This window comes from Ochotona princeps, chromosome 4 (genome assembly GCF_030435755.1).
Source record: "Ochotona princeps isolate mOchPri1 chromosome 4, mOchPri1.hap1, whole genome shotgun sequence".
In the NCBI taxonomy this organism is placed as follows: Eukaryota; Metazoa; Chordata; class Mammalia; order Lagomorpha; family Ochotonidae; genus Ochotona; species Ochotona princeps.
Genome location: NC_080835.1, coordinates 76,999,315 through 77,019,395, shown reverse-complemented (window position 1 = coordinate 77,019,395; position 20,081 = coordinate 76,999,315). Strand labels below are relative to the sequence as shown.

General features: G+C 45.7%; 1 protein-coding gene across 1 annotated transcript; it reads right to left on the bottom strand.

Annotated features, from left to right (window-relative positions):
- Positions 1–3,665: 3,665 nt before the first annotated feature.
- Positions 3,666–13,058, bottom strand: PLET1 (placenta expressed transcript 1). Its single transcript, XM_004585223.2, has 4 exons — positions 12,859–13,058; positions 7,375–7,576; positions 5,542–5,603; positions 3,666–3,937 (listed from the first exon to the last, which is right to left on the bottom strand). The coding sequence occupies exons 1-4, from the start codon at positions 13,043–13,045 to the stop codon at positions 3,666–3,668; spliced, it is 723 nt and encodes a 240-aa protein (XP_004585280.1). The 5' UTR covers positions 13,046–13,058.
- Between the last annotated feature and the right edge of the window lie 7,023 nt (positions 13,059–20,081).

Sequence of the window (20,081 nt, the reverse complement as noted above, 5' to 3'; positions counted from 1 at the left end):
AACATTATCTGGTAGGTAGCAGGTGCTCAATAAATATTTGTTGCTAAATGAACCTGAAGCAGTTGGAGATGGCCATTATCTAAATCAGAATAGGGCTGTTAGTTTTAACAGTATAGTAATAAAATTCTTTTTATAATTTTAATGAGAGTGGAAATGATCACAAAAGCAAGTTTTGTAGGATTTAAAACTAGGGTATTTCTCCTAATATTTCTTCCTAATATTCAGTCATGAAGCATAAAGCAATTGATGATTAAATGGGTGGGCAGCTGTGGGTTTTTCCTCATCCTGTGACATTTCTCAGTGTTTTGGGGAGATCAATTTTTTTAAATTTCGTTTTATTTTTGATGATGTTTACATAGTCGGGAAGGATGCATGCTCATGTGGATCACCAGTTAGGGTGGGAAGGGTCAAGGAATAGGGGAAAGTGAGTGAGTCCATTGTTTCCAATTTTTTTTTCTTCTTCCTGTATCTGGGAGAAAGGGAGAAGCTGCATTCAACCTCCCAACTGCATCAGTACTTGGGGGTGGGGAATGACCAGCCAGTGTCATCCCAATGTCTCAACGTGGAGCGTGCTCCGAGGGTACTGCTCAAGTGGTTTTGATAGTTCTGAAATGCTGTTGGTTTCATTGCTCCAAGGATGAAGAAATCCTTTTAAGGTCCATTGGCTGACATAGTTTATCTTAGAGTTTCCATTGCCCAGATACTTGCTGTCAGTGCTTGCCTGGGATAGCTGCCCAAATTTTTTTTTTTTTTTTTTTTTTTTTTTTTTTTGCCCTCTAGTATTAAACATTCTCTGTAGGCCTCAATTAAATGGTTGTCATGTCTCCTGAGTGCATCTGGGCATGCCATCCACTGCACCATCTCTAGCAACCAAGGAAGTCCATTCTGACATATGAACTTCATCCTGCAATTCTGAGTCCAGTGGTTCAGTTGCAGGGGGGGTTCCCCAAAGAAGCCTTGAGATGACCCCAAATCTGACTCCTGTGTGTGCTAACCAGTAAAGGGTCTGGCTCAGTCTGTCACCCACATCAGTCTACACACACTGGTGATTTCAGTTGCTGAGTAAGTTCTGTCTCCAGTTCCATCTCTTACACAAACCAATGGATGCTGCAACCCAGCCCAACTCTACCCACCACACACTCAGCCCTCATGTGCACTAGTGGGAACTGCAGCCTAGTCATAGTGGTCTAGGCTGCAGTTATAATAACCCCCACTAAGTCCCAGCCTCCAGCCCTGGTTCCTGTGCATGTCAGTAATGTGCAGGAGACTGGTCTAGTCTTTCCTACATCTCATTTGGCTCTAGAACACATCAATGGGCATTGTAGCCTAGCTCAACCCAACCAACCTCATGCCAGTGGGTGCTACCACCTATCTAGCCAGTCCCACTCCCAGCTCTCATGCTTACCAGTGGAAACTGCAGCCCGTCAGAAAGATGCCCACAATTTCCCTACTGTACCCAATCCCAGCCCTGGATCTTGCACTTTCCAGGTGGCTCTACGATCTAGTATGACAGGGTTTTCCCCCAGCCCCAGCACTTGCCAGCTAATGCTGCAGCAAAGCCCAACAAGCTTGCACTTACCCTGGTTCATTCATGCACCAGTGGATATGGTCTCTTAGCCCAGCCTGGCTCTCCCTTAACCTGACTCATCTGCAGACCAAGAAGTGTTGTAGCCCTGCCCAGCCTGATTTGCTCCAAGTCCCAACTTTCACAATCACCAACAGGAGCAGTAATTCAGCAGGGGAGTCCTTGCTGGCCCCTAATGGACTCAGCACCCCCTCCCCCCATCTCAGGTCTTGCATGTGCTGATGGGTGCTGCGGCCCAGTCTGGCATGACTCACCTCACCTTGGTATTTACTGGTGGGTGCTGTAGCCTGACCTGGTCCTGTCTGCCCCAGTTCTAACTCATGTTGGTGGGTGCTGCAGCCCAACTCAGCCCAGCAAGCCCCCATCTTGGCCCTAATGTGAACTGGGTGGTGTTGCAACTCAACCTGGCTTGTCCTGCACCCTGTCCTGGTTCTCTAATCTGTCAATGAGTGCTGTGAACCGACCAAGCCTGGACTTCCCCCAGACCTGACTCACGTATGTGCATCTGCTGGTGGGTGCTGTAACTTGGCCTGGTTTGGGCTGTTCCCAGTCTCGATTCTTATGCTCATCTGCAGGTACTGTGTCCCAACAGAGGAATTCCCCAAGTTCCTCTATCAGGTCATCTCCCACTGGCAGATCTCATATTGGTGGGTCCTTGGCCCAGCCTGATTTGGCCCACCTGCTCTCTTGGCAGGAACAGCGGCCTTGCCTGACCAGTCTACACCCATTCTGGCTTTTACTGTTGGGTGCTATAGCCCAGCCATGTCTGGTCCACCCTCAGACCCAGCTCTAATGTAGTTCAGTGGGTGCCAAGACCAAGCCCAACCCATCCTACACCTACCCTGGATCCCAAATGAGTAAGGAGATGATCTTGAAAGGAAAAGTTGGTTATTTCATTTATTATAGTGACTTTTTAGATGACTGAAAAGAATCGTAGGCAACCTTTCACAATAGTAGTTACTTGGGTATGCCAAGAATCTATGAATGAGCAGATTGGATGTCTGCCTAGGAACCCTTCATCAGTTATATACACGGACTATGGTGGGGAATACCATGAGGATATACCATGATACTGAGTGAACAGTGGGAGAACTCTTAAAAGGCACATGCTCTAGGGGGTCAGAGAAGACTGTTGGCAGCCTGGGATTTAGCACAGTTATTTAAAGAAAGCCTCATTATTTATTATCAACTTTCTAGAAATACCATTTTTTGGCTTTATATCATGCTATAAATATGACAAATATTTTGCCCATTTCTTAACAGAAATTACTATGGGGGGAAATTACCAGTTTGTGCTTGAGGAAAATGAAAATTGGGATATTGTAACCCTTATGCCTGGCCAGGAAAACACACACACTCAGCATTTTGTGAAAATTTTAATACCCACAAAACTGAATACAATAAGATTGGTCACTCTTTGGACTTTGAATTGATCATGTTCATTATTTTTACTTGAAGAATATAATATTTGTGGTCTGAAATAGAAAAAAATACACTGATACCTACCTACCCTATGATTTCCTATCAGTGTCTGCACAGACAGGGCACATCCCTGTTCTTTGCTCTGCAGAACCCACAGTGCAAACAAAATGAGAAGCTGCCAATAGCCCCAGGGCTATTTCTTCTTTTTCCTTTCCTCCTTGAGTCACATGAGTCCCAGACATTCTGTGCAACCTAAGTGGGTTTAGTCAGAACCCTGAGGTCATCTTGGAAGCAGGGAAGGATTCTTCCCCTGGACACTCAGGGGGTACAGAGAAATGAGCTAGCGATGAACAGAAGTTTGGGTTGACTGTGGAGTTGGCTGTCAGTGTGTTAAACCAAGAGGCAGAACCTGAGGTTACACTCGAGCCAGATCTCAGTATTTACAAAAAACCTTACTGGGTCCCTGAAAGGTCCAGTTGAGCGTCTGTTTGACCCACGCTCCCCCAGCAGTGGCCCAAAGCAGTGGTTGTAGAGTTGTACTTGGCTGTCTTAGGCCTTCATTCTTTACACATGTCCAAGCACCTGTTTGGAACTGAACTGAACCATTTGGAACTGGAGAATGTGGTAGAAGTGGGAATGACCGATTTTTAAATTTCCTTTAAAAGAGGAGTTTGCTGGTGAGAAAGACGAGCAGGATATGAACGGCACCTGTGATGGAACTGCTGAAGGCTCTGTGGGCCAAGCTCGTGGTTGTGGTTTTGGTTGTGGTTTTGGTTGTGGTTGTAGTTGTGGATGGGTTATTAGGAGTTCTGGACGTCAAGGCAGTGGAAATCCTGGGGGGCAAAGTTGTGGAGATCTTCGAAGTTGAGGCTATGGGAGTCTTGGAGGTGAAGGCTGTGGTAGGGTTGGAGGTCATGGTTGTAGTCATCACTGTGGGGAAAAAAATGACATTAGAACATCTTTTGGGTGACAAATGGGTACTGAACAAAGAAGGCTACTCTGATGGGCTGCTGGAGCCAGAGTCCATGGGAAAACTTCCCATCAGTACTTCTCTAGGGTGAGGTGCATGCCTAGCTGGAAGACAGATGGGGGAACTCAGTATTAAGTAACAAAAATAAGCAATTCTCTACTCTTTTTTAAAAAATTTATATTTATATATAAATATATATATATTTTTAAAGATTTATTTATTTTTATTACAAAGTCAGATATACAGAGAGGAGAGACAGAGAGGAAGATCTTCCGTCCGATGATTCACTCCCCAAGTGAGTGCAACGGCTGGTGCGCGCCTTTGCGCGCCGATCCGAAGCCGGGAACCAGGAACCTCTTCCTGGTCTCCCACACGGGTACAGGGTCCCAATGCATTGGGCCGTCCTCGACTGCTTTCCCAGGCCACAAGCAGGGAGCTGGATGGGAAGTGGAGCTGCCGGGATTAGAACCGGCGCCCATATGGGATCCCGGGGCGTTCAAGGCGAGGACTTTAGCTGCTAGGCCACGGCGCCGGGCCCGCAATTCTCTACTCTTAAGGTCTGCATAACTTTATGGGATGAAGAAGAGACCTACTGAATTTCTATAATTGTTGAATTTGTTGTTGGCGCAGAGAACCTGTGCTTGATTCTTTTCATGTGGTTAATATTATATTAGATTGATTAGTGAAAATATGCAGAAAGGTGCAATTTTCTTATCTCTTTGCTAATCTCAAAGGTCTGTTCAAAAACTGGATGTATCTAGATCTTAACAAGTGATATCTCTGGGACTGGCATAGCAGCCCAGTGTCGAAAGTCCTTGCCTTAAATGCACTGGGATTCCATATGGGTGCTGGTTCATATCCTGGCTGCCCCACTTCCCATCCAGCTCCCTGCTTGTGGCCTGGGAAAGCAGTCGAGGACAGCCCAAAGCATTGGGACCCTGCACCCATGTGGGAGACCCAGAAGAAGCTCCTGGCTCTTGGCTTCAGATCAGCTTAGCTCTGGCTGTTCCACTTGAGGAATGAACCAGCAGATGGAAGATCCTTCTTACTGTTTCTCCTCTTTGTAAATCTGCCTTTTCAATAAAAATAAAGTAAATCTTAAAAAAAAAAAAGCCAATGGAAATTCCTAGTGCTATGTCACATAAGGCCACTTTAAGAATTGATGAAATTGTCAATATTTCTACTATACCAGTGCTTCTTTGTGCCGCTTTCCACCCCCTACACCCACTTCCTTTAAAGCCCTTTGCCTAAAGGCTACTATATCCATGAATGCTTTGCAAACTGGAAGATGTTGATTTTCCTACGAATGTCTGGTTACACAGGAGTCAAGCCATGAGTGACTGAGAATGTAAAGTTTCTGGGAATCTGCTGGAATGCTGGGGAGGGATTTTGTTTCCCACAGGGCCTGGGTTATGCGGCTGGGCAAATGTTACATTTCCAAGTGCTGGGAGACTCAAGTGATGCCTTCCTAATGGGTGTTAGGAAGACTGTCTTGTCTCAGGCATTCACAAAGCCATTTCCCATGCCAGCTGAGTTTCCTGTCAAACTGTGCAGAGGTACTTACCTGCTCTGTCCAGCTTCTGGGAAGAAAACAAAGCCGTGTTGTTGAAGTCTACACAGAAGGCTCTGTGGTGGGAAAAACAAGGAGAGAGAAAGTGAGGGCCTTTTCTCTGGAATTCATGAGCTCAGCTCACATTTCTGCCTCTGGGACTGAATTCCTTTTGTCACAGCACAGTTAATACATCATTAAATGTTGGCCTGTCCTAGGTTGACTTGACTAAGATTCTTTTCCATCCCAGCCCCACCAAGGTCACCATCCTGGACTCCCTTCCAGTTGTCTCACACCTCTGTTCTTGATGCAAGCCAGTCCCCTGCATTGAAGGCCAGTTCTGGTCACATCTGCCTTAAGACTCGATGCAACCTTTTCTGGAAGTCATGTCTCCCTTCATTACTAACCCACAGGTCTCCTGTGGGGTCCCTCTGCTGCACTGAAATGCATTGGATCTGCCTTCCCACTGGAGGACCTATGGCTTGAGTATAGTTCTATTGTCAGTCGTATTTCATGCATTCAACTGGTAATTAATGCAAGGACCCTACATGCCAATCACTATGCTTGGTGGTGAATGAGATTGGCATGGTTCCTGCCCTTGTGGCATTGGCAATCTGAGAGAATTCAAATGATCAACTGATGAGTTCAGCCATCAATTGCCATTGTGATCCAGGCACTGATACAGTTGAGGGAGTCATGAGAACATAAAGCAGAGACCTGAGACTATAAAGAAGGCTGAGAAAGTGATGTGCCTCAGAAATTCTCTCTAGGTCTTACCTCCTCAACTCCACCGTTAAGTCCCGGGTGGCAGAGGCCCCTTCATATCTGTTTTGTGCTCTCCTCAGCACAGTACCCACCATACTGGGGTTTCTTGCTTTCTGTTCCACCTTACTATGCTGGGCTCCCCCCTCCTTTGGGTGGTTTTGTGCACACACTGTGAGCCAGCATAGGCCAACAGGTGTAGCAGGTGTGTGAGTTGAGATGGGCCTGGAGCCTACTCTTGCTGCGGAACTGTCCTGATTTTCTCAGATTGTCACTGCTTGCACTTTTAAACATTCTTGCATGTGAGAGGAGAGGAAGCATGGTGAGAGGAGAGGAAGTTTCTGCCCGCTTAGCCTTGGCTGTCTTTAATACCTGCTGTCCTTGTGAGGCGAGGCTGTGGCAGTCCCTTGCACATCTCCCTCTGGGCACAGTAGTGCCTGCTCCAAAGCCTGCTCAGTTTGAGCAGGCCCAGAGCATGGCAGGAAAGCACAGAATGGCTTCACACCATCACTGTGGGTGTCACAAGCTCCCACAGAGACCTGGCTGTTGACAGTGGACTCAGCCTCAAGGTCAGACCTGCCTTCTCAATGCGAGGTGCTCATCAGTGAGCATGAGTTTCCCTTCCCCCTCCCCCCAAGGTTTGGTTCCTAAAGTAAATGCAGAAGATTTACTGTTAAATTTTCCCAGGTGACCTCCCTCATAATCAGAGTGTGTCTATTTTGTGGGATACTAGGCAGCCAGTTTTGTATACAACCCTCATACTTTCTGTTAGCTATTTCCAAAGTGAATCTATGTTTTTTTTTTTTTTTTTAAGAATCTGCAGTTTGAGTGTAATGTCAAACAAAAATGCTGTCCAGTTCTTGCTATTTATGTTGAAGACAGCTGATGTGTGCGGGTGTGTGTACATGTGTGTGTAAGCACTGCAGATAAAAGGTAGGACAGAGAGAATGGGGAGACAGAAAAGAAGAGCCACTGCTGAATTTTCCACATCACATCATCTGGATTGTCTTTTCCATCCTCCAAGGTCAATTTGAAACTGTAATCCCCAGTATGGAAGTTAACAAGCAAGGTAAAATGGGTTCTTACTGCAGCTCCACTTCGGTGATGTTGTGAGAAGCAGGAGCTGTCCACTGCACCTTGATAAGCGTGTTGTCCCCAGGCTTCATGTAATAGAGAACACTGTCATTGCAGTGTTTATCTGCACCTTGCCAGGAGCCCACTGAATTGCTGTTCCTGTCCAGGGCTCGCAGGACCACAGAGCTGAGGTTGGCATTCACGGGAACCCACACTACGAGGAAGGGAAGAGGAAATAATCAGTTGTGAGCCAGAGTGTGCACATGTAGCATGATCCTGTTATTTATTTATTTAAAACATTAAAAAAATATTGAAAATGTATTTACTTGAGCACTTCTCAAGTAAATACCTGGTTCACTCTCTAAATGCTGTGATGGTCTTGCGGCGGAAGCTGGGAGCTGGAAACTCAATCCAGGTCTCCCATGTGGGTGACAGGGACCCAACAACTGAAGCCATTACAGCCGCCTCCCAGGGTTTGCATCAGTGGGGAGCTGGAGTCGGGAGCCAGAGCAGGGACTCAAGCCCAAGTACTCCAAGGTAGAATGCACACATCTCTACTGGTAACTTAGTCATTGACCCAAACACCCACTCCCTGGTATATTTCTAAAAAGAAAGTTGAAGAAAGTTTGGAAATAAATACATCAAGTGGATAACCAAAGAGGCTGGCACTTAATGCCATGGTGAAGACACCTCTGGGGACACCTGTATGCCATATCACGGTGCTGACTCGAGTCTCTACTCCTCTGTTTCTGATCCAGTGTCCTGCTCATGTGCTTCCTGGGAGGCAGTGGATGATAGCTCGTGATCTAAGGTCCCCACCCATGTGGGAATCCCAGAACAGTTCTAGGTCCCTATCTGCCCAGCCCTGCCTGTTGCCTGACTTGACCCATCTGCCCTCCAAATAAAACGACTGAAATAAACTATGTGAACTGTGATAACTTCTTTGTCGTGGTCCTCTGGGTGGCTTTGTCCCTAGTGCTATTTTGTGTTTTCTTTTTTTAAAAGATTTATTTAATTTTTATTGGAAAGTCAGATATACAGAGAGGAAGAGAGACAGAGAGGAAGATCTTCTATCTACTGATTCATTCCCCAAGTGGCTGCAATGGCCAGAGCTACACTGATCTGAAGCCAGGAGCCAGGGACCTCTTCAAGGTGTTCCATGTGAGTGCAGTTCCAAGGCCTTAGGCCGTTGTCAAGTTTTTTCCCAGAACACAATCAGGGAGCTGGATGGGAAGCTGGGATCCCAGAATTAGAAGCAGTAGCCATGTGGGATACTGGCTTGTGCAAGGCAGGACTTTAGCTGCTAGGCTACCACGCTGGGCCCTATTTTGTGCTTTCTGAATTTGCCACAGTGAGAAGTGGACAATGATCTGGTCTGCTGCTGCCTTCACTCTATCCTGGATGAGGGGATTCTAGCAGGGGCTCTCTCAACCTCCCTGAACCAGGCCAATCTCCCAGGGAGGATGATGAACCTGCTCGGCCCTCCTCCCAGGGGCAGCAAGGGCCTGGAGGAGCAGATCCTGTGACGGAGGTGTGGGAACCCCTCCGTGAACATATGGGAACACCACTTCTGAGTAAAAGCAAAGCCTGCTTCTTGGTCCCAGAAATGCTGATTCTCCAGTTCCGAGCTGTTGAGAGCCTAATGCATGCACAGGTTAAATGGCCCGTTGGGGTCAATGTCCACACTCAGATGAGACATTCCTGTGACCCCTCTAGCCGTCACCCACAGAGGAGACACCATTCTTGTTCCTTTCACCATTCTGCCCACCACACATTTCTTCAAAGACCTTTGGGCAAAGCAAACACAAATGGATCATGTAGCACACTGGGGTCAGGTGGTCCTGGACCTGAATTCCTACTGAGAACAACTCGTGGGCCCGGCGGCGTGGCCTAGCAGCTAAAGTCCTCGCCTTGAAAGCCCCGGGATCCCATATGGGCTCCGGTTCTAATCCCGGCAGCTCCACTTCCTATTCAGCTCCCTGCTTGTGGCCTGGGAAAGCAGTCGAGGACAGCCCAAAGCTTTGGGACCCTGCACCCGCGTGGGAGACCTGGAAGAGGTTCCTGGTTCCCGGCTTCGGATCTGCGCGCACCGGCCCGTTGCGGCTCACTTGGGGAGTGAATCATCGGACGGAAGATCTTCCTCTCTGTCTCTCCTCCTCTCTGTATATCTGACTTTGTAATAAAATAAATAAATCTTAAAAAAAAACAAATAAAACTTGTACATTTAAAAAAAAAAACAACTCGTGTCTGCTCTGATCTTCCACTTGCTTCTTGTTCCTCTTTCACGCCACACACTTTTGTTTAATGTGCACTTTGCACATAGCCTGGTTCCAGGTCTGGGGAAAATGATGTCATCTCTCATTACCTGGGATCATGTTAGCTACCTGGAAAGGTTCCTGGGAGGCTTAAAGAGGAGAATGTAAAGCTTTTAATACCTGATGGATGTTGGATTAAATTGCGTTGTTGTGTTATTTTTAGCACAATGCATCTCTCTGTTCCTGTGGTTTGCTTTGCCAATCAAGATTGGCTGACTGCATCCCATGGGCCCTGACTTGCTCAGTGAGCCCCTGACATTTGACCTAGATCTGTGGGTCTCGGTGTGGTGGAGGTGAGGAGGGATGGTGTCAGGCAGTCAGTCATTTGGACATGCCCTTACTCATCCCGCCTCCTGTTCTCGCCCTTTCGCTTGGGCTCTAGTCCTCCTTTCTCACTTCCTAGACACCTGCGTTGTATAGAGTTCTACAGTCTGAGAGTCTTCTTCCTTCAGGCTGGATTGGAACATGCTGTGGCCAAACCTGATTTACAAACATGGAATCAGAATACACAGCTGTTCAAAACCCTCTGAGTGTCCTTTTCCAGGGTATCTAAACACATCTACTTTAGGGGTTGGATATTGTGGTAGAGTAGGTTAAGCCAACACTGGGGACCCTTAGATCTCATTTAGGAGTGGTAGGTTGAGTCCTGGCTACTCTGCTTCCTAATTAGCTTCATGAGAGTGTATCGTGGGAAGCAGCAGATGATGGCTCAAAACCTTGGGTTTCTACCCCCACATGGGGCAGCCAAATTGAGTTTGAGGTTTTTGTCTTCAACCAAGACCAGCCCTTACTATTGTAAGCATGTGAGGAGTGAACCTGGCAAATGGAAGATCTTGCTTCATTTCTCTCTGCCTTTCAAGTAGATGAAAATAAATAAACAAACATTAGCAAAAACAAACATTTCTGCTTTTCTTTTTTGCCTCTGCTCTGTGGATGGTCATATGTAGCACCTAACTTTTGGGGCCCTAAGAACCTGCCCTCATCCTGATTTTTTTGTTGTTGTTGTTCTCATTTCTAAGGTATCTCTAAGGTTCACCTCTCAAATGCCCACAACAACCCAGAAGTGGAAGCTGGGACTCTGTCCAGGCCTCCCAGGTGGGTGGCAAAAACCCAACCACTTGAGCTATCACTGCTGACTCGCAGGGTCCTCCTGACAGGAAGCTGAGGTCGGGGCTGCCGCCAGCTGGCACCTTAACCAGCTTCTTAACCACTGTGCCAAACTCCCACCCTCTGAGGGTGAGTCGGGCAAAATTTGGAGAAGTGCATGGCATGTGTAGGCATTCAAGGAAGCATAGTTCTCTACTCCTTCCTTTTCTCCTGGCTCAACCTAATGTCCTCTTGATTTTTCCTACTCCTGCCTTCCCACTTTCAAAAGACTCCCCATCTCCCCCTCCACAACACCTTCTCATGGTGGAGATCTCATTCTTCCATTTCAGTGGCAAGATCCTTCACCACATAACATGTTACCTTCCATCGGGGCCTGTAATCTCACTTGCCCTCACACCTCTCAACCTTCCAGGTCCCTCCATGGGCCAACACATAGGTGCAACCTGCTGCTCATCTCGAATGACAGGATTCTTCTTCTTGCTTTGGAAGGACAAGGTTCACTACCTGAGAGGGGTGGGGCATTGTGAGCTTCATCACGGGACTCCAGCAATTGATGGTGGGTCCCGGTGAAATGCTAGAAGACAGGCCAACAAGGGTATGTGTGAGCCTGTTGTGGTTGACCACATGCACCTGTCTGGTCTCTGTCAACCGTGATTGTGGATTATCAGTCACCCTGGTGGGTTCTAACATGTGTGGCTGGACATTACAGAGAGCCCAGATAGCACCCTAGTTAAGAATACAGGCTCTGAAATCATACAGGCTGGCTGGACAAAGCGGGAAAGATCTTGGATGTATTATTCAGGTTGAACTCTTAGCTCTGTTCTGTCCTAATCATCTTGGGTAAAAATTGAACAACCTTACTCAGTTCTCATCTGTAAAATGGGGGAAATGATAGCATTTCCCTCTAGTGTAGTACCTAGCACATGGTAACTGTGTCAACTCCCATTATTATAACCCAGGTCATGCAATGGTTAAGGGCAGGGCCTCTGAAGCCAGAATGCTGGTTCATATCTCAGTTCCAGCATTTCAGTAGCTCCATGACCTGAGCCAGTCCCTTATCATCTCTGCCTGTTTTCTCACCTATAAATTAGAACAATAGATCATTGGGTGGACGGCATGCATAAAGCACCATATGAAATGCTATTATTTGTTACTGCTCTTATGAAATGGATTAGAAAGTATTTTCCTTGACTGTAAAAGACACCTGTCATCAAAGCCTTGGATTAAGAACAAAATACAGGACCCAGTGCAGTAGCCTAGCGGCTAAAGTCCTCGCCTGGCATGTGCCAGGATCCCATATGACTGCTGTTTCATGTCCCAGCTGTTCCACTTCCCACCCAGCTTCCTCCTTGTGGCCTGGGAAAGCAGTTGAGAATGGCCCAAGGCCTTGGGACCCTGCATCTGCATGGGAGACCTGGAAGAAATTCCTGGCTCCTGGCTTTTGATTAGCTCAATTCCTGCCATTGCGGCTACTTGGGGAGTGAATCAACAGATGGAAGATATTTCTCTCTGTAGCTCCTCTCTCTCTCTGTAAATCTGACTCTCTAATAATAAATAAATAAATCTCAAAAAGAAAGAACAAGATACACTAAGTCAGGTGAGCAGATTCTTAGCTAGTAGTGAAACCTGAGCAAGTCAGTATATGAGATGACATTGTCATGCTTTCCTGTTCAGCTCACTAGATGTTCCAACTATAGACCAGATACAAATGGCGCATTCTAGAGGTGTGCAGGACACAGTGGTCCACATTGGCACTGCTTTATCAAGTGAATGTCATAAGATGCAGTTGTTATCCCTTAAAAATTAAAAAAAATTAAAATGTCCATTGTACTTTTATCAGAGAATTTGCTCCAAGTATGCTCTTGGACACACTCATTCCAGGCACAGCGACTCTTAATCTCCCGCGACCCAGGTCTGCACAAGAAACTTGCAGAAATCTCTCTCTACCACCCCAGCCCATCTAGCTAAGAAACACACTGTGTAATGGAGAGCAGGGACAGAGGAGTAGGTTCTGAGGTTCTGGGCCACACCCCTTGGCGAACAAAGCACCGCAAAGAGAGTGGCTTCTGCTCACCTGTGTAGACTGTGTTGCTTTCATAGACTGTTGGAGAGGCCTTGATGCCTGTGCTGCTGATGGTGATAAAAACGTCTTGGAAGTCCAGGCAGTTGTCACTGTAATTTGCAGGGCTGGCCAAGGTAAGCTTCCATCCAAGGCACAGAAAGAGCCCCAAGGGCAGCAGCAAGAACCTGAGAGCCGCCATGGTCCTGATGGGTTAGGCGATTGCTGGGACTGGAACGTTGGAGCAGGGTGCAACTCCCTGCCTAGCACGCTCCTCCTGTTTATATGCTCGGGGCTGGAGCGTCTCCTGGGTGAGGTCACACATGCAAATCTCCTTCCCACCCCTCCCCAAAGCACACTGATTCCTGGAATTTGGCTCCAACTATCTCCAGGAGGGAGCCAGCAGTCACCAGAGATCCTTGACCAATTCCAGTTTTGCTCAAGAAGGGGGAAGATATTAATCGTGGTTTCATTTGCATCTAACTCACCTCAGTGTCTGCTATTGGGAGAAAGCCATGGAGAAGGAAGAGTCACATGAAATTTGAAGTTGAGTAATTGCCACACAACTGGTCTGTTCAGAAGTTCTGCTCTTCTTCCCACAAAGATTCAAGAAATCGAGGCATTTTTTTCCCCTTGGAATATGATGTATCCTCTTCAAGTCTTCCATAGTCAGACAAGTCTGTAATCCCGAGTTCCTCTTGTAACTAATAGGGAACTAAAACCACTGTGACCCTGGATTTATATTTATTTCTTTGGAAAAAGTATTTTAGCTCTGTGCTTTCCTATCACACAACCATTGTCTGAGGGAACTGCTGGAAAATCAGAAAATAAATGTTTTGTGTCTCCATTCTCAATTTTACACTTTACTCACTGAAGGAGAAAATAAATAAGAATGTTACTTTGTGAGTAGAAAAAAAAAAACAAGAAAAATATATAGAATTGGATTGCGATAATATTTATGTGTTTCATTAAAAGAAGCATTTACAGAGTAATGAAGTAAGAACTTCTGAAAAAAATCCACTTCCCCATGAAAGCAATGAGGATGTTAGCAAAGAATGATCAAAATCAACATTTTTTAGAACTCTGGAAATTAACGAAAGACTTGCATTCACTTGATGCATTTATTTTATTTTTTTAAAAAAAATAGTTCAGTGTATTCTTAATGATACCAGTAAGAATAGTGAGCCTTATTCGGAAGACACCTATTGAAAGCCTGGAGAGGAGAATAATGGGGGGAAGAGGAAACCCCAATACTTATTAAACTGTGTAATAAAATAAAGAATTTAAATAAATAAAAAGAACAGTGAGCCTTGTGGCACTCTAACTTGTGTTACTCCCACCTCCTCAGGCGACCAGAAAATTTGGCAACCTAGAAGCTGGTGCTGTGCAGACAAGCCAATCAGAAGCAATGGAAGGGGACAGAACACGTTGGGGGGTTGCAGAAAACTTCACCCCCAGAGAATAATCACTGTTACCTGCTAGGGAGGTTCCTGTAAAACTGCATTCTCCGAACTCGTCTTTATTTGGCCTCAGAGCTTTCTTTGTAAGCAGTCTTACTGCTAGGGTAATTATGGAGATAATCAGTGGGAATGTTTAAACATCGCAGCTTCCTCAGGCAGTGATTTCAGAATTAACAAGAGACTTAGTAGAAAGCACAAAAGAAAAGGAAAATGGGGAATGGGAGGTCCAGAGGAATCTCTGGACCTTTCTAAAAATCTAGAAGGTCAAGCACATGCACAAAGCCATGTGTAGGAAGAGACTTAGGAAAATCCTAATTTTACCTCTGACTTTGGGGCTCTACACAAGCAGGAAGTGACGGCTAATGTAGAGTTGTAAACTGCCTATTTGACCCATGAAGGTATGTCCCAACACACACACACACACACACACACACACACACACACACAGAGATTGGGTGACTTATTTTTTTAAAAAGACAAAGAAATTTCTGTTTATTCATTTGTTGACCACTAACTTAATTGAGCAGATACAAGTAGTCACACATGATAAACAATATAGATTTTACCAAATGAACTTGGGAATTCACAAAACAGACAACAAAAACATCAAAGCCAGCGAAAGAAGGGGAATATGGTACCAAGAGCTGCCACATGTGTTTTCAACCAAAAAAGAGCCAAGAATTTGAACACTTTCTCCAAATAAATTTGAGTACAGATAACCAATAGCACATGAAAAGATACTCAATGAAATGAAATGAAAACTACAGCGAGATACTACTTTATGGCTACTAGGAAGACTTTAATTAAAGTAACGTACAATAACATATAGACAAGAACGTGAATATCTTGCACCCTCATTGCCAGTGGGAATGTATATGATGTAGTCACTTTGGAACAATTTGGTATTTCTTCAAAAAGTTAAGCATAGATTCACTCTTACATGATCTGAGGACACCAGTGCTATGTATTTACTCAGGAGAATTAAAATATATATTTATATGGAAATTTGCACATCAGTATTTATAGGACCATTATTAATAATAGTCCCACAGTGACAATAACCTAAATGTTCACCTACTCAGGAGTGAATGAACAAAAGGTAGTTTAACTGGTGTGGGCAATGTGTCACAGGGGGTTAAGCCATCATCTGGGATACCTACATCCGACACTGGAGTGCTGATTTGAGTCCTGGTTATTCTGCTTAGCCAGCTTCCTGCTAAAGCTTTCTAAGAAGTAGCAGATTGTGGCTCATGTACTTGGACCCCTGCCACCTATGAGAGACCTGGATGGAGTTTGAGGTTCCTCACTTCAACTTGACCCAGCTGTGGCTGCTGTGGGCATTCAAGGAAAGAACTAGCAGATGGAACCCTCTCATTCTGTTTGCTCACAGCCCTTCAAGTAGATAAAAAGATAAACATTAAAAAAGTGGTATAGGCCCGGCGGCATGGCCTAGCGGCTAAAGTCCTCGCCTTGAAAGCCCCGGAATCCCATATGGGTGCTGGTTCTAATCCCGGCAGCTCCACTTCCCATCCAGCTCCCTGCTTGTGGCCTGGGAAAGCAGTCGAGGATGGCCCAAAGCTTTGGGACCCTGCACCTGTGTGGGAGACCCGGAAGAGGTTCCTGGTTCCCGGCTTCGGATTGGCACATACCGACCCGTTGCGGCTCACTTGGGGAGTTAATCATCGGATGAAAGATCTTCCTCTGTGTGTCTCCTCCTCTCTGTATATCTGGCTTTCCAATAACAATAAAAAAAAAGTGGTATATCCATATATAGAATTATTCATTTTTAAGAGGAATGTAATATTGATATGTGTTCCATCATGGATTAATGTTGACACATTTTATGCTAATTGAAAGAAGCTGCACATAAAAGCCTACATATTATACAATTTCATTTACATGAAATATCCAGAAAGGGCAAATTTACTGAGACAGGAAGTGACTGCTGGAAACTAGGGAAGGAAGCAAAGGAAAATGACTATATTCAATTTGAGGTTTCTTTTTGAGGGATGGAAATATTCTGGAAGTAGATAGTGGCGATGTTCATAACCTTGTGTATATGTTAAACACCACTGCATTGAATTCTGGTATGTCACTTATAGCTCAGTAAATATTTTTTAGAAGATTTATTTGTTTGAGAGAGTAACAGAGAGGGAGACACACAGAGAGATCTTCCATCCACTCTGGTTCACTCCCCAGATGGCTGCAATGGCCCAGGCTGGACCAGGCAGAAACTGGAAGTCAGGAGCTGCCACTGTGGTTTATAGAAGATATGCACGAAGCTCCTGGCTCCTGGCTTCAGATCGGCTCAGCTCTGGCCATTGCGACCATCTGGGCAGTGAAGCAGTGAATGGAAGATCTTTCTGTGTGTCTCTCCCTTTCAAAATAAGTAAACCTTAAAAAATAATCTTGCCTAGTTCAATGTTTATTAAATGATAGATATGTGAACAAAGGAACTTTTAGAGAATGGATTGGGCAGAACATATGGATTTTTTATTGTTTATACATTTCTTTAATAGAAAATCAGAGAAACAAACTTTCCCAGATAGGTAGCTGGAGATCTCTTCTCTCTTCAAATGTACAGAGCGGCAGGGACTGTACATGGCCACTCACCTCTGCCTCTGAGTGTGTTGGTGGGAGGCTGGACTCTGCAGCCGGAGGTGGGAATTGAACACAAGTACTCTAATACGGAACCCGAGTGTTGTTACCATGAGGTTAAAAACCTGCTTGAATATAACAGATATTTAGCATAGGTTCATTTCCTTCTTCTCTTCCTCCTTCCTTTGCCTTAATTCATGTTAGATTAGGACAGTGGATCAATAGAAAATAAGAGGAATCTTATTTATATGCATCAGTGTAAACCTCTGTGGGCTTTGGGAGACAGAGAAGTGGGGTGATATATAAGCAGAACAGTGCCTTTCATTCACTGCCAAGTGGAGTTCAGCCCAAGAGGGCTTGTAGAGGACACCAGCATTGCCTGTAGGGAGGAGAGGGTTCTGCTGGCTAAGGGTCACTGTTCCACTGTTGATAAAACAAAGTTGTTCTTTGATTCCAGCCAGAAAGGACTTGATTTTTCTTGAGGGTAGAGAATCTGAAGAAAGTTAATTGCATGCGCGCACATACACACACACAATCTCTTTCTCTCTCCTCCCTCTCTCTTGGACTTCTCTCTCGGGTCTCCCTCTACTCTGGTACTCTCTTCTCTGGAAGTTAGGACTCTAGTTTCTGGAAATTTACACTCCGAGGATGCGCCACAGGTGGCTGTGTACTAGTACCTTTAAAATGCTCATGTAGCCTGTTGGCCCAAGTGGTGGGATCCCTGCCACCCACGTAGGAGATCTAGATTGAGTTCCCTGGCTATTGGCAGGAATTTGGGAGACATTCTTCTCCTGTCCCTCTGCTTTGCAAATAAAATTAATTAATTAAGGTAAACAAATGCGCATGCATGTTCAAATCACTGGAAGCATCTGGCTGGCCTGAAGTCTCCACTCCGTAGTGGGGGCAGAGATTTCACCTTCTCCACAGGCTCTCAGGTGCTTATCAGGAAGCTGCTGGCTTGTGCACCACACCTTGAGCAGCCAGGGGTTAACAGTTGATCTGGGTAAATCAGGTTGGAATGAATACCAGATTAAAAGTCAAAGCCAGAAATGATAGGGTCTGTGACTGAACTGTGTACCGCCACACTTGCCTGCCTGCCTGGAGCTTGCATGATGGGACGTGGACACTCCGAACTGGGGAGAGGCTGGTGGGCGTGCCAACATCTCAGGATCTCTCTAGGGAGGAAGAGAGCTGCCAGTAAAGGGGGTAGTTGCTCCTCCAAGTTCAGAGGCCATGATTCCCTTCCATTTCCCACAAGGGACGCCTGGTGGATGTAGGGATCAGCAGGCTGAGGACCCTTGACTCTTGATCCCGTTTCCTGGGTGTGTCAGGGGTATGACATGGTCAACCTAGCAATTATGAGGATGGCAGTACAGGCTTTAGGACCTGAGGCCTCAGTGTGGGTCCCAATCCTCACAATGTCACCTTGGGCTATGTGTAAGCTGCCCCAGCCTCAGTGGAGGTCGGAATATCAGCCTTGCAGGACCATACCTGCCACAGAGTTAGGGTTTTCTAAGTGTCTTTTTGATCATAGTGGCTGGTCACTCTGCTGATTGAGGAGACAGACCGCCCAAGAAGGACCACACCAGAGAGCTTTCACTCTTCCTTGCTCATCCACAATGATGCTCAAGTCCACATGTGTTGTTCTGGAAGGTCCTGTGTTGGGCCATTGACTCTTCAGTTCATAGTGAGGTTTTAGGGTTTGAAGGATCCCATAGTGAGGGTTTCTGTGCTTTAGGGGTAACTGGTAGTCAGTTTTTTAGAAGATGCAGACCTTTCTTCTCAGTTCCTGAGGCCTTACAAATTCCCAGAGTGAGAATGCACAGTGGCATATCACCCAAAGGATTTCCAAGCTGAGCTGGCTCTCAGACACAGCTGGGATGCATTTCTCTCATTTGCAATGAAAGGTGCACAGAGGAAACAACTTGCCTAAGGCTACAGAACTGCTTAGCTGCAAAGTCAAGGCTAGATCCTCCTGGCTGGGTTTTTCCTCCACTGTACAACTCTAACTATATCTGGTGAAGACACCATTTGCTCTACTTTGCATTGCAGATTTAATGTACTCAAGATCCTGTACACTTCATCTTCAACATGTCCTGTGTTTTGTTTGTTGTACTTTTGGGACTCTTGCCCTGTCTGTATTTTCTGGAAAGTGGAGAAAATCTTGCTATTACAGTAGCTAATTGTTTTTTGTTCATGACTTTCTGCTGATCATATCTGTGACTACATTTCACCTGAAGTTGTGTGTGGAGAACACTGGGGGGGGGGGGGATCCTCCCATCACTTGGTGTGTGGTGGGCAGTGGGCTGGGGTTCAGAAGTGGAGGACGCTTTTCAAGGTCTCGTGGGCTCAGGGGACAAGTCCTGTTTTATGTTAGTGGTTGTCAAACTGCCTGCTGCCTTGATAAACTGCTCACTTATATTCTGACCATAGTTTTTTGTTCTGTTTTTTATTTGAAAGGCAAAGTTAGTTACAGGGAGAAGGAGAAAGATGGAGAGATAAAGAGAAAGAATCTTCTATCTGCTGGTTCTCTCCTCAAATAGCTACAATGGCCAGAGCTGAGCCAGTCCAAAACTAGGATAAAAGAGCTTCCAGGCCTCTCACATGGTTTTAGGGGCCCGAGGACTCAAGTTATTTTGCAATGCTTTCCCAGGCCACAAGTGGAGAGCTGGATCAGAAATGCAGCAGCCAAGACTAGAATCAGTGTCCAAGTGGGATGCTGGCACTGCAGGCAGAAGCCTAGCATACTATACTCTGTGGCTGCCCTGACAGTGAGATTTGTATAAAAAGTAAGTGAAATGTATTTACTTTAAAGGCTCACTTTTTATATTGAGATTAGATATTTGATTTTTAGAGCAAATGTGTTTTTTGTTGGTGTGTCCTTGGCTGATGTGTACACCATTTAAACTCTTCTTCTCGATGTTCACATTTGGCAAAATGAAAAATTGGCATGCTCTGTAGGGCCCTGATATCCAAGGTCTGGAAAGCAGGCATTTGCAATCTGTGCTTTGCATCCTAACTTCCTGAGTTGCCTCATATCATTAAGGCAAGAAGCAGAGACCTCAGGCATTGCGGCAGGTGCTGGAAAGTGAGGGCTCCAGAGGGATGTGTGAGGATCCCCTTCTCACTGAGTGGGAAGCTGGATCTTCGAAGCATCTCTTCCCACCTCCCCACCATTGG